Raw genomic sequence first — 14,267 nt, forward strand, 5'->3', positions numbered from 1 at the left:
AGGTTGGGTTTATTTGCCACTTTGGGAGATAACCCCACAACAAGCAAAATATCACGCAAATTTGGCAAATTGTGTTCTTGTAAAGTTGACATGGTTATAACGTGCGTGGCGAAGCCTTTTCACGTGCACATTTCACAGGGCTGGATATCAAAGCAGTCGGTTAAAAGGTGCTCAAATGCACTATAGCTGATGGGAACTGTTCATAACTATAACCAGAAAACTACATTATACACAGACATTTGGCCCAATGTTGATAAAAAAATATGTTGATAGTGCGGATTTATGAGAAATGAGAGCTGGTCAAGTCTAAAACCGACCAAAACTGTAGAGTCTAGTACATTACCATTAGTGCCTCCATCTTTTCATAGATTTTAGATCTGTTTTGATACAAGTGTTTTTCCTGATCTTTAAAGTATTGTCCACGGTTTTCTCCTGCTCCTTTTGACTTTGTATCACTTCACTGCTCTGCTGTTTTAGCGTTTAATACAGAAGTTTAGATCTAGCTCTTGCTTTAGCTCAGCTAAGGCTTGGTCTGGTTTCTTACTGTCCAGTGTGAACTCTAGCACAAACTCGCTGCTGCCGGGCGGGAAGTTGTGTCTCCAGCTGACGTTAACGTAGTTACTGTTAGGCTCCGCCGTCAGATTCCAGATCTCCCGCCCACGGACCACTACACAAGGGGGAGGGGTCAAGGGTAAAGGGTTAAAGGTCACGGGCAAAGGGCAGAGATTGCACAGTTACAACAATCATGCACAGGGCTCTATTCAGACCTATGCATGGTGCTGGCACTAAGGGAGTCTATCTACAAGAATGATGCTCAAAACCAGAAGTAAATGGTATATGTTCATGGACAGAAAAGTTCCTCATGAGAAGAGTCCAGAGGATTTTTCAGTTCATGAAACATTAAGTTGCAATGCTTACTTCTGGTTTAGAGTGGACTAAAAACAAAAAAAAAAAGGGTGAGCTCTGCCAGTAGTACAACCTTCATCACTCTAAAGTGTTGAAGGATACTCTCTCCAAGACCTTTACACTAATCAACATCCATTAAATCATAAAGAAAAGTTTGGATTCTCACTTCCTGACCAGGAGGATAGTTGCTGGCTACATCCCAATATTCTGAAGTAATTCCCCACTCTTTGTACGGAAGGTACAGCACAGCTTATCGGAATGCAGCCCTGATGTGGTCTCCTGTTTGGTCAGGTGGGAGAAGACAATTGTCTTTTGATATCCATGAAGACATTCATGGTCGACTAAAAACAATAGAAAGATAATAGAAACCACAGTGGGACAACAGCATGTACCCAACACGTTCTGATCGGTACGCTTGAAGGTGATCAGCTCAGGAGTCGTGGTGGTAGTGGTCGCCTCGGTTGTAGTGGTGGTAGAAGAAGTAGTAGTAGTAGCAGTAGTAGTAGTAGAAGTAGTAGAAGTAGTAGTAGTAGTAGAAGTTGGAGTGGCAGAAGTTGAGGTACTAATGGTTGTAGGAGCGATGGTAGTAGGAGGAAGAGGAGCGAGAGGAGGAGGAGTAGGTGAGAAAGCCGAAGCCAAGGAGGCGTCCGTAAGCTCGACTACAAGGGAGGAGGAGGGAGAGAGCAGAGGGTTAAAGACAAGGCAGCAGCAACATCAAACAGACACACACACAGTGACACACACAGTGACACACACGGGAGAGAGTCCACGAGGCCCGGAGCTGAATTCCTCACCAGCAGCATCACGCGCTTTACCAAGGCACCACGAGTCAATACATGATCACAGTATTCATTTGAGTGTTTCCCACTTCGTCTCTGCTGGGATCCACACACACTTCACCAGTGTCCTGCATGGACTTAGCTTCCACTGCCACCAAGGGGACAGGTGCTGATATTACAACGTTACCCTGAAAGGGCATACTGTATTACTGTATTTAATGAGAGCTGGTTTGGAGAAGCCCAAAATGTTTCATCAAGTATTTGTGTTGCATTTAAAGCGGCACCCCACTAGTAAAATTAAACATACGTTAGTTTCCTCATTATGGGATGTACTACTCAGGCTGAGGCAGAGCGAGATGGTTCGAGCTCTGGAGGAGCCAGAGGAACATGACTAGAATCGACTGGACTTTGTAAAATCTGAGAGAACAACCGCTGAAGATGTCATCTGGGGTTACCTCAATTTAGACTTTAAGATTACAAACATGGAGTTTGAAATTCGTAGGTCAAAGAAAAATTGTGATATTGGTTTCATTATGGGAAATGTAGGATCCAGCATTTTCTCTAGGGACTGAAAGCCAAGATATCCCAACCTCTGCTGCTTCCATTTTGACCCCTTTATCCCCAGATTTTTATGGAAATGCAATTTAAATAGTCCAGAATGCCCCTTTAGGTATTGCTCCTGTCCTGTATTGACCAAGATGACCTCATGGGATACACCTACAGACCTCGTTCTCGTCCTTTACGGACATCTATTGCACACACGTGTCACTGACGGAAAAATATAACACATTTGATGTAGTTCTGTCACATTTAATTAAAGTAGCAGCTGTGATTACAGTTCTTTTTTCTCTTTTGCAGTATTTTTATCATGCAGATACAGGCTATTTGGAGGGTTTGCTAAAAATATCAGACATCAATACTTTAAAAAAACAACAACCGAAAAAAGTAAGGTAAGGTATCGAAACTGGCATCAACTCAGGTATTTTTTACTTGCTGTTTGATTAGATAGTAAGCAATATAACTCATAACTTAGGACAAAAAAGAATGCATCCTGGCCTGGTCTCATCTCCTTCGTGCCTGTTGTGACACTCTGGTGCCCTCTTGTGGGGTTCAGGCTCCGCTCACGTTGGGAACCAGCCCACTGTAAGTGTTCACTCATTCTGTACCGTGAAGTTGAGGTCATCTCTAGTCAGTTAAAGGATCCATTACTAATATGATGGCCCCACCCCGAACATTTCATCATACAACGGCCCCAAACCCGTGGCCAGCATGCTTGTATCACCGAGCCGGATACCAAGCATGCCGTCAGACCGCCATGGGAGGGAAAGAGAAAGTACGACGGGATGATGGGAACACCGGCATGTTCAGGAGCCGTCACAGACCCGAAAGGTGAGCCTGTTCAGCCCAAAGCTCCAAACAGCCTTACCTGTCATCACCAGTACTGTGTGTAGAAACGGACCAAATGAACAGGAGCAGTGGACAAAGATGGCAGAGTGACATGACCTTTGAGAAAAGCTCAGAAGCGAAGGCGATCAAGCCGGTGAGTGAGTGCGCAAGCCAACTGCTGATGGAGTGTTGTTTGTGTGTCATCCTCAGTACACTCAACAGTCACATCATTCATCCTCCCATCCACACACACACACACACACACACACACACACACACTCCCTAAAGAGCAGTGTCATCATGACATTGTATCCAATGACGATGACTGAAAAACTAAACGCATGAGCCGCCACGCAAGGCTAAGTTGCGTCTCATGGCAGACAGGAAGAGGCCGTTGAGAGATTGCATTGTACAGGTGCGCTATCAGGGATCGGTGTAGGAATCATAGGTTAAAGGTCATTTTCAAATCACTGGGTGTGTATGTTTCACTCACTTAGCGTGTGAGTCAGACAGCAAAACCTTCAATCCCTGACAGCACACAGCAGCAGGCAAACAGCAGCTTTACACACAGGGGGGAGGATGAAGAGGTGATGAAGATGAAAGGAAGAAAATGCAGCGTAGACAGCAGTTCAGTCCAATAGCAGAAAAACATCAATTTTGATTTGTTTATTTATTTTGATTTGTATTGGCTTTTTAAACTGAGTTTAAACTAGTCTAAATTGGAAACAATACATGAATCAATTATAAAACAACTATTAGATGCAGTCTTATGTGAGTACTATGTGAGTATCCAATCAGTTCGCAAAGTTGCTGATGTCAACAATGTTTTACAAGCACAAGGTCAAGTTGTTTGAGGACCAACTAAAGGTCCAAAGGTTCATCCCAATAATAAATGGCTGTATATAATGATATATATTGTATAACTGTTTAACTAGTGAGCCTGCACATCAACATCTATATCCATAACTAATGGCATTCAGTCTGGTTTTGTCAAACATTTTACACTTTCATAAATCATGAATAACTTAGTTTTGTAAATGTGGTCGTCGTGGTTGTAATATTCAGACATGGAATAGCTTCCTTGAGGCCATACACAGGCCTTGCATGAATAAAGAAAGTATATATATATATATATATATATATATATATATATATATATATATATATATATATATATATATATATATATGAGCATGTAAAAGTAGTTAAGCTCTCCCTCTGTTGCCCACCAGTGTAAGCTGCAGGTGGAGGTAGAAGTGCACTTCAGTGGGTAATAGAATAAAGACGGACTGCCCTGCTGCTCAGTGTTAAGATGGACAGATGGACAGATAGAGAGACAGACATGGAGGGAGGGGACAGGCTGCAGGCACACTGCACTTCTCATTCCCCATTACCTAGAGCTGTAGAGTCAGTAAGGTTGTCTGCCAACAAAAAGAGAGGTGGAGACAGGAGACAGGGGAGAGGTGTGAGAGAGACACAGAGGGACAACAAGCACAAGGCAGCAGCTGGGAGGCTCTCATTCCCCACCAATGGTGCTCAGGTTCAGAGGTGTCGGCCTCCGTCAGACTTCTCTTTGGAACTATACTTTCTACTGAAGGAAAAGTCCTGAGGAAAACTGCTCACAGTGTGAGTTACACAGTTATTCTCCCTTGTGAGTTTTTCAAATTAAATTTCGCAACAAAATCATGTACATTCACAAGAGCAAACGCTTCAATCGAAACTATATGAACTATTTAAGAAATAGTCTTGCTGCATCACAATTCTGCACAAAAAACTCCCAAAAAATGTATCTCTCCGCATGCCAACTGCCCACTGATGTGCTGAGTATAAACCACTATTATTTTGAGACTTTGGCTTTTTCATTGCATGCTGTACATTTAGACAATGAACACACAGGCAGTGGGTTTATTCTAAATACAGAAGATCTGCAATCTGTGTTTGAAGGACATATCAGCATGTCATACTGGTTCATTAGTGAAAACAGGTTTAAGATAAAGATAGAAGGTAAAGCTCAGATCACAGTGTAAAAGTGAACCACCACATCACCTGGAGATGGAGACAGAAGACATGACAATCTAAAGCAGCATGTGTACACATTCTGTGCCTCCAGTAGCTAGCATAGCATATAAGTGCTCAATGTGCTAACGTACTCTGCTAATGTTAGCTTCACAGGTTTTTAGGTAGAAACGTACTCTAATTAGCCTCCGTTGTTGTTCACACCAATGAACAAACCTGAATCCTATTCACAGTGTTCAAGCTCTGCTTTCTAAGTGATATAATTGGTGACAGATGTTTTCACAGGTGCATTCTGGGTGCAGGTGATTTATAATCGATTGATTGATAAGTGTGGTCTTGGAATGTTTAGCGAACAACACACAGGCTTTTAGTGTTGAATGATGAGTCTAATGTGGATAACAGCGTGTAGATATTTTAGAATGACAAACGCATGCTTATAGTTACACATGGCTGGTCAGGAGGTTACATGCGTTAGTGATTTCTATAACTGTGCCACAAGTTCCATTGTCTATGTTTTGGCAAATGCAAATTGTCAGGTGTAGATTTATTCATGACTGTAAAAAAAAATGTAAATGTGTTAATAATGGAAGTGGCGAATTCTGATCCTCCTCTGATCCAGCTGTGAGTCAATGTGTGTGTCTGTATGTGAGTCACACTGTTGGTGTTCTGATAATGTCATCCATCAAAGAAAGAGCAGTTCTCTCTCCATCTGATACCCTGACAAAGAGGCCAGTGTTCACTAAAGGGCAACGACCTCATTTACTTTCTACTTCTGTGTCTCCGTCTCTCACACACAGTGATTCTCCCCATGTAGACACACAGTGAGGGCTGGAAACGGTGTAATTATAAAGTGAAAAACGCAATGCAGCAGAGTGAAGGTTCAGAGTTAGGAGACAACACTGGACACGTTGTGTGAAAGGGACAATTCCAGTAACTATAGTGGTAACGAGGGTCAGAAATGGTCCTGTTGAACTTCTAAATATCGTAATCTATTATCTACTTCAAGGCCAATTTCAACTTGATGTAGTGAAATGTGTTCAATGAAAAGCATTGACTGTGTTGTAACTCTTGTGTTGTTCATTCTGTACACATGACACGTGCCCACATGTACTTCTGCCCATCCTGATGTAGGGATCCTCCTCTGTTGCTCTCTCAAAGGTCTCTTCCCCTTTTCTCCCTGTTAAAGGGTTTTTGGGGGGAGTTTTTCCTGTTCCGATGTGAGGGTCAAAGGTCCGAGGATGTCGTATGTGTACAGATTGTAAAGTCCTGTGACGCAAATTTGTGATAATGGGCTACACAAAATAACTTGAATTGAATAAGATTTGATTCTTACTGCCTTTCATCACTGTTCAACTCCCCACTTCTGTCTGTAGCTCTCATACCTCATAGCTCATCGTCAAATGTAGAAAGACTCACCTTCATTGGCGAAGTGAGGGGACTCCTCTGCATAGACCTCCCCGGATCCCACCTGGGTGAGCGCTGACAGGTACAACTTGTAGCGGGTGGATCGGTCCGGCATGCGGACGTTAAAGGCTGTCACGTTAGGAGGGAGAGTCTCCAACTGGGGACGACCCACTCTGGAGCCATTGACTGCACACACACACACACACACACACACACACACACACACACACACACACACACACACACACACACACACACACACACACAAACACACACACACACAAGAATGAGAGAGAGAGACAGATGGGTTGGCTTGCGATCAGAATAATTCCCAATTCATCTCATGGGGGAGTCTGGTATTGCAGCAACTGTAGACTTGTCAACAGAGTTAAACTGGTTTGGTTCAATGTGTTGTAGAGCTGCCTGTTCCAAAAACAATTTCTCAAATCAAAACTATAAAACAAAACAAATATCCCCCCAAAAAATTAGCCCTAATTATACTCCACGGACGCATAGTAGTTCTGTTTATAATCATTTCTGGATTCCACTTGGAGGAAGCAATCCACATGCACAGTCTATTGCTACCACTTGTATTGTTATACTACTGTTATACTATGTTATACTATATGTTATACTATGTTATACACTTGTAGTGTTGGGGCAATGCGGCCTGTCTGTGCGATCACAACAAATTGGTGTCCAAGCACTGAATCTTCACGTAGACCCTGTGAGGAAGACATGTACATCACCTGCAGTGAACTTTGCACACTCACAAGTATAACTTAGGCACTAAAGTTCCTAATTTTTTAGCAAATCATGACCAAGTGGAAGCACCAAGTCAAAAAATGCTTTCTGTGTGAAGGTTTGACAGTTGGTACCTTTGTGTGAATAGTTTGTGTTTGAGAGCATCAGCGCAGCTCACCTGTTTGGTACTTGAGCTGGTATCCAATCAGAATGCCGTTGGGCTCCAGAGGTTTGTCCCATTCAAGGTGGATGGTGTCAAAGGTTCTCCGGTTAATCCTGAAAAACCTCGGAGCATCTGGCACTACACACACACACACACACACACACACACACACACACACACACACACACACACACACACACACACACACACACACATCGACGTTAATGCTTTCTAGGCGCTGACGTTAGCAGCACCAGAGCTAACAGCAACACCAGCTCTGAGGAGTTTATAACACATCATTCAAAATACTTATGAAAAAAATATGTTGTTTAGTTAGCATTTGAATTGCATGTTTATATGCAGATAGCCAAGACAGATTACTGAAACAAAGTAGAAGAAGAATATTTAGAATTTGAATGACGGTTTACATTGACTTCGGCGCAGTTGAAATGATTTCTTTGGATGGTGATGAAAAAACTAAGTGGGGGCCTTGTAGACCAGCTGTTTAACAAAACAAAACAACTCCAACAATAATTGGCACACCTCTAAAAGTTATGTTTATTATCCTTTTTTTCTGCTGATCTAATCCGTGACTCCAGACCCTGATATGATCTGAACCATGAGTTTTGTGAGCCACTGCCTCGCTAGTCTTGGATGTAATATACGAGTTTGCGAGGGCCGCGTCCTCACCTCCCTCCTTGGTGGTGATCTCCACCGTGTTGCTAGGTGGACCCTCAAAGTTGTTGTTGGCCACAACCAGGAACATCTTGTATTTTGAGTAGGGCACCAGGTCGCTGAGGATGCCGGACGGCTCAGCCACGATGCTGTAGAAACCTTTGGTCTTCTTCTCCTTACTGACCACCAGACCAGGAACCAGACTGGACTCCCGCCAGTAGTACAGCTGAAAGGCAGAAGGATGAGAAATGGTTTAATGGGTCAGCAGTGCAGAAGTGGGGCGAGGACATTAATTAAACCGGAGAAATAGCGAGAAAACTAAGGATCTACTTTCAGACCATCTCTGCAATAACTTCACTATCAATTTTTACAAAAACACAGCCAGTCTCACCCTGTACTCCTTGAACTCTCCCAGCACAGAGCTCAGGTCCACGGGCTTCCAGTGCAAGTTGGCCTTGGTGCTGTCAACCTTTGACACCCGCAGGTCAGTGGGAGCGTCGGTGGGCTCTGAACACGCAAAATGGGACAAAGTATGTGTGAATAGTGGGAAAGTTATGCAGGAAGAAGAACAAATTGCTTTCAAATCAAAGTGAAAAGATCCACTGATGACATTGTGAGAGGTTTGGTCTGGTGCGGTCTTTCCCAAACGGATACCCATTGAGTCTCTACTCACTGTCCTCTCCAGAGTAGCCAACGACCACATTAGACTCAGGTCCCTGTCCAAACTCATTCCTGGCCTGGACTTTGATCTCGTAAGGCATGTAGGTCTCTGTGTTGTGGATGACATGTTTGGAGTCCTCCGTGGTCACGTTACTCCACTGCTCTCCCAAATCCTTCCGCCTCCACCACACGCTGTAGTGCAGGTTTGGCCCGTTCCTCTCCAGATTAAGCAGAGGCTGGAGAAAAGAAGACCAGAAGCTGTGAAATGCACACTGACTGAAAGTAAGATTTAGTTTGGGTTTGTTTGAACTTTTAAGACATGAAAAGAACATAACACCCAACCAATCAGTCAACACTGCTGTTCTTCTCACTTACACAATACTACTATTTAAACTACTGTCTTCAGGCTACATAAATTCAACAGGAATCTCATAAATTGTCATTTCCGGCCTTGTGCACGTCTTACCTCCCAGGTGATCTCCATATTGTCCTTCTTGGATCCCCATCCTCGTAGACCTCTGGGGATGGCATCTGGGGCTGGATGTAAAATAACGAAAATTCACTCAGATTGAACAACATTAACTGCAACTAATCCCATGTCCTCGGGCACAGAGTTGTCTTAACACCACCTGAGAAACCTAAGGCTTACTTACAGTTGTCTTTAAATGTGTGTGATAATGTATGTTGAGATAAGCCTGTATTGATCCCCAGTGTTACACCAGCACAAGGACAGAAATAGCACAGATAATTAGAGAAAGGCCGAAAACTAAAAAGTGAAAAGGACAATATATTATATGAAGTATAACAATATTGATTAGAAATAGAAATGAGCAATTTGAATGAAACATTGAATGATGTGAACATTAATATGATACCCAAATTATAACAACATACACCATAATAGTATATAATATAACAAATAACCAAAATCAAATCTTTTCTTACAAGATGGAGTTAGGGAGTCGTGACCTGAAGTCAGTCCTTCAGTCAACAAAATGATAGTTAAAGTACCAGAAATGTGTCTGTATACGACAGTATATAAACTGCACTCGCTGAGTGTGTGAGCCGCTCCTCACCAGCTCCGTTGGACAGGTACCGAGGCGAGGGCCGGCTGGGCTGACTCTGGCCCACTGCGTTGATGGCGATGACCCTGAACTGGTAGTTGGCGTAGGGGGCGAGCTGCAGGATGACAGAGTTGAGGTCTCCGGGGTATGTGGACAGGTTCTGCCACCGGCCCGGCTCCCAGCGGTTCTCCTCAAACTGGACCAGGAATTCTGCACAGATACACAACAGGCATGATAATAGGCAGACAGACCCCTTATTGTTAAGCAGTGGAGATCGAGGGGCTTTCATGGAGTCCTTGAAGGGGTTCAGCAGGTAGGAAGGATCTCCTGCAGCTTCATGTATTCATCATTTTTAGTTTAATGAGCCTCTTACATTAATTTGACAACCCTTCCTATAAATACAAATTATAATGATCCTTGTATAAGTAATAGGCCCCTTGTTTCTCAGATGGATGACATATTAAAATGTATCTCATTTCTTCAGTAATGAGTATTTCTATTTCTGCATGCCTTCATTATTATTTATTTACTGAGCTTGGAGACCTGGGACGAACTTCACCCCCTTTTTATCTCTCCTTTAGCCACACAATCTCCCTACAGGAAGCACTTTACTGCTCCTGGCGTGTCAGGCCACTATGAGACAATGACAAATTTAGAGAGAAATGTGAGGATGCCAGTGTAATATAATCCTCATCCAGGATGTCCAGGGAAATGAGACGTGTCTGTGTGTGTGTACAGAATATACTGACCCTTAACTGGGCTCCGGTGGTCGTTTTCGGGGATCCAGGTGAGGCGAACGCTGCGGGCTGTGGGGTCTGACAGATCCAGTTCCACGGGAGGGTCTGGACGGTCTGCAGAGAAACAGGGAATAACCGGACTTTAGACATGGAAAAAAGAGATACAAACACACACAACCGTAGGCATGCAGCAGCACTCATACTGTATAATGTCATCTATCCTGGACTCTATCAGTCAGTCAATCTTAATTTAAGATTATAACACTTAATAGAACCTCCAAATCTCCTCCCAGTTCACTCTCAGGACATTTCAGGAAATGGTTAATACATGCATCGCCCAGTGAAATGAGGATAAATGAGAATAACTAGTCTAATAATAATATCCACAAACAAATTAGAATGAGTGGGAATGTGGTTCCAAACTGGACAAAACATCATCAGACTCACTGTGAGATTAAATGACTTGACGGGATGTTTTGTGGTGCATGCATGTAACAATCCACTCCGTATTAAACACTCCTTTCACACACACACACACACAGACAGAATCATCTTTGGCACATAATGAAATAATATCCATTGTATTAAAAAAAAATAGTGTCGTACAGAAAAGGCACACGTTTAGATGGAGGACAAAAAGTAAACGGAAGAAAAATGAGGACGTGAGTGAAAAGAAAGAGAGAATTCCACCGGAGCCGTGTGTTACCTGGAGGCAAGGCACTAGAGGGGTTGAGGGAGGCTTCCTCTGTGGGACGGGGTCAAGGAGCAGGAAGTGGGTATAAAGGTTAGAGTGTGCAGGTTAGTCTACCAATCAGTTATCAGCAAGGGAGCACAATGGTTAACAAGTCATTTAGTACACACTGTATTAATATAAGTCAGCTTCACAAAGCTCCAGTTGTATGAAGCAATATTAGGGTTATTGTTGGTAAAAAATAAAAAATAATAAGGGAGGGGTGGGGTAGAAAGGGGAGGGAGGTTAATATTCAGAGAGAAAATTCTCAATTTTCAAAAATAAAGTGGTACATTTACCGGACAAAACTGGTGAAGATTAAAGTGGCAGATTTCAGGGGGGAAAAACATTGCATATCTCTCAAATGATAACCTAAAAATACTTGTTTTGGTCTGTTTGTGTTGCAGATGTCCTCAACTCAAATGTGTCATTGTAAGGATTCGTAATTTAGCGGTAGACAAATGGGGATATATTAACTTTTACTTTACTACGTTCAACTGGCAGCTGTAGTTTGTAGTTTCTTTACAGACAAATCAAAATACATACACTGATACTGTATCATAGATCATCTAGAATTAAACAAGTACTGTGGTTTATTTGGGCTCAGAGAATATCTTATTCTTTTACATAAAAGTCCTTTAATAAATAAATAAATAAATTCTAAATTAGCCATTGGCTCCAGCAGCCTTCTGCATGTGAGTGTACCTAACACCGTGAGGCGGGCTGAGGCTGAGTCCTGGTCTATCTCAGATGTAACAGTGCAGGTGTAGGTTCCCTCGTCCCCCTCGTTCACATTGGGAATGAGCAGCGACTCCCCGTCTTTCCTCAGCCTGGGAGACAAACACAGAGAAAGGATTCAAGCTTTAAAAACACATCTTAAGCTGACATCTGCATAAAATCAATCAGTCGTTCAATTCTAAAATCAAACAACTGACAAAAAAGTGGTATTTCTCATCGTATGACATGTTGTAGCTCTATTTCCTCTCTCAGATAAGTTATTGGTGTGTGTCATAACCTGTCTCATAACCTGTCTCCTACTAAACTACATTCCCACACAACTAAAATTAATTATAATTATCTGCATGTGACATGATCCAGGTTGCATTGAGAGTGAAATTCAAAATATCTAATATTTCACTTAACACCAATTCCATTGATTTTTTCAGAGAATTATAAACATTTACTGTTGTTAAATGACAGCTTTGCTTGGATTATTTTCCCTCAGTTAAAATACTGACATGGTACAGTAGTCGGTGTTTTTGACTTTACATACAGGTGCAGGACAGGAGCACCAGAGGTGTTTCAGGGTCAGAGTGTGCCATTACCTCCAGCCCAGGGACAGAGGCTTGTCGTCCTTGGTCCAGGCCACGGTGATGGGCAGGCTGGGATCAGACTTCACCTTACAGTCGAAGCGAGCCAGGGAGCCCCTGACGGCCGACCGGTGCTCCGGGACTCGAACGATACGAGTCGGCTCTGAGCGGGAATGAGGTTGAAGGGGTGCGCACACACACACACACACACACACACACACACACACACACACACACACACACACACACACACACACACACACACACACACACACACATTCTACGTTAACATCCAGGAAAATCAGTGTGGGATGAGACACACTCTTTTCCAAAACGCTCACTCACACCAAAATACTTTCATATGACTGCAAGGCCACGTTCAAAATCTCTTATTCTACCACAGGTCCTACAACTGGTGAGATGCACCAACCAGGTCAGTTTACATCCATGTCGTTGCGTCCTTGAGCAAGACACTTAACCTCAAATGCTCCCCGTTGCTGTGTCTACGGTGTATAGAGCAGACATGTACGTCGCTTTGGATAAAAGCGTCAGCTAAATGAAATGAAATGTAATGTCTGTCCAAAATGTCATCAATTAATTTGTGTAGAATTGTCATGATTCGGATATAAATTCTTGAGTTAGAAATGTTTTTTGAATCAGTTGGTCCTTGTGGACGTTTGAGGCAAATTTTAAGAATTTCCCTCCATGCATTCCCGAGATATCGCGTCCACAAGGATGGACTGGACAGTACGTAGGTACGGCTGGATGGACGGACGGAATAATAAATTGAGTCTGGATGGATGTCGTACTCCTCCTGCCACAGAAGTCCACGACACAGAGACATGATGACATTCCTACACAACTTCTTTGCATTGGCGAATCTGTTTTGGAGTAAATGTAATGTTATCAGTGTTAAAGTCCTGTGTTCCGTTCATTCACCGTCCAACAATGTCCGTGCAGAATAAGAACATCCCAATTCCTGGACCGGGGGAATTGAACGTAATCTCGGGCGGCAGATTCTTCGAACACATGCTGAACTCACGGATGCTCTCTAAAGATGAGGATCTCTCCTTCCCGTTTGACTTGACAAAACATACTGAAGAATGAAAAGCTATCACGTCGCCTTGGCAGATGAATGGATCTGTTGAAATTGTTTCAGTTCAGCTCTACCCTGAATGCTATATGGGAATATACTGTAATGTAGTGTGAATACAAATGTAGCTATTAGTAGGCTCAAGTTGAATTAAAGGCACGATCCAACAGTGCAGGCTGTTTGGCACAAGGAAAAGAAATAAGGGACATGCAATGGGAACCCATGTAAAACCTGTTGAACAATGTATGATGTAATAACAACTCAATTTGGAGTTGAAAGATTCAGCTTCGTTGAGAGTTTTAGCACGCCCTGTCAGCAGAGATGTAAAGACTGACCTTTGACCTCTAGGCGGACCTGGTTCTCGGCCGTGCCCAGCATGCTGTTGGCCACACAGGTGTAGGTGCCCTCGTCTTCTGCTCGGGCCCGTTTGATCTCCAGGGTGCCGTTGATGTAGACGCGGTAGTGACCTCCGTCCAGCCCACTGCCCTGTCCATTCTTAAACCTGCAGGCACAGAAAGCACGGGGAATATGAATGATAAAGTATCGCTGTATGCATGTTGTGCTTGTGGGTTTACAGAGGTTGATGCCAAAACCAGTATT

General features: G+C 43.1%; 1 protein-coding gene across 1 annotated transcript in view; it reads right to left on the reverse strand.

Annotated features, from left to right (window-relative positions):
• The window catches only part of nfasca (neurofascin homolog (chicken) a), a gene marked incomplete at both ends in the record, with an annotated part of 51,794 nt that overhangs the window by 17,489 nt on the left and 20,038 nt on the right, over positions 1–14,267 (reverse strand). The window contains 15 exons of the mRNA XM_079217722.1: positions 545–667; positions 1,299–1,565; positions 4,466–4,492; positions 6,504–6,677; positions 7,414–7,536; positions 8,089–8,299; positions 8,465–8,580; positions 8,747–8,969; positions 9,200–9,270; positions 9,810–10,007; positions 10,547–10,648; positions 11,241–11,279; positions 11,970–12,094; positions 12,590–12,737; positions 14,003–14,169. Of these exons, the coding sequence (XP_079073848.1) occupies positions 545–667; positions 1,299–1,565; positions 4,466–4,492; positions 6,504–6,677; positions 7,414–7,536; positions 8,089–8,299; positions 8,465–8,580; positions 8,747–8,969; positions 9,200–9,270; positions 9,810–10,007; positions 10,547–10,648; positions 11,241–11,279; positions 11,970–12,094; positions 12,590–12,737; positions 14,003–14,169 (2,114 nt within the window). The remainder of the gene's footprint in view (positions 1–544; positions 668–1,298; positions 1,566–4,465; positions 4,493–6,503; positions 6,678–7,413; positions 7,537–8,088; positions 8,300–8,464; positions 8,581–8,746; positions 8,970–9,199; positions 9,271–9,809; positions 10,008–10,546; positions 10,649–11,240; positions 11,280–11,969; positions 12,095–12,589; positions 12,738–14,002; positions 14,170–14,267) is intronic.

Source organism: Taurulus bubalis (genome assembly GCF_910589615.1).
Source record: "Taurulus bubalis genome assembly, chromosome: 5".
Taxonomy (NCBI): Eukaryota; Metazoa; Chordata; class Actinopteri; order Perciformes; family Cottidae; genus Taurulus; species Taurulus bubalis.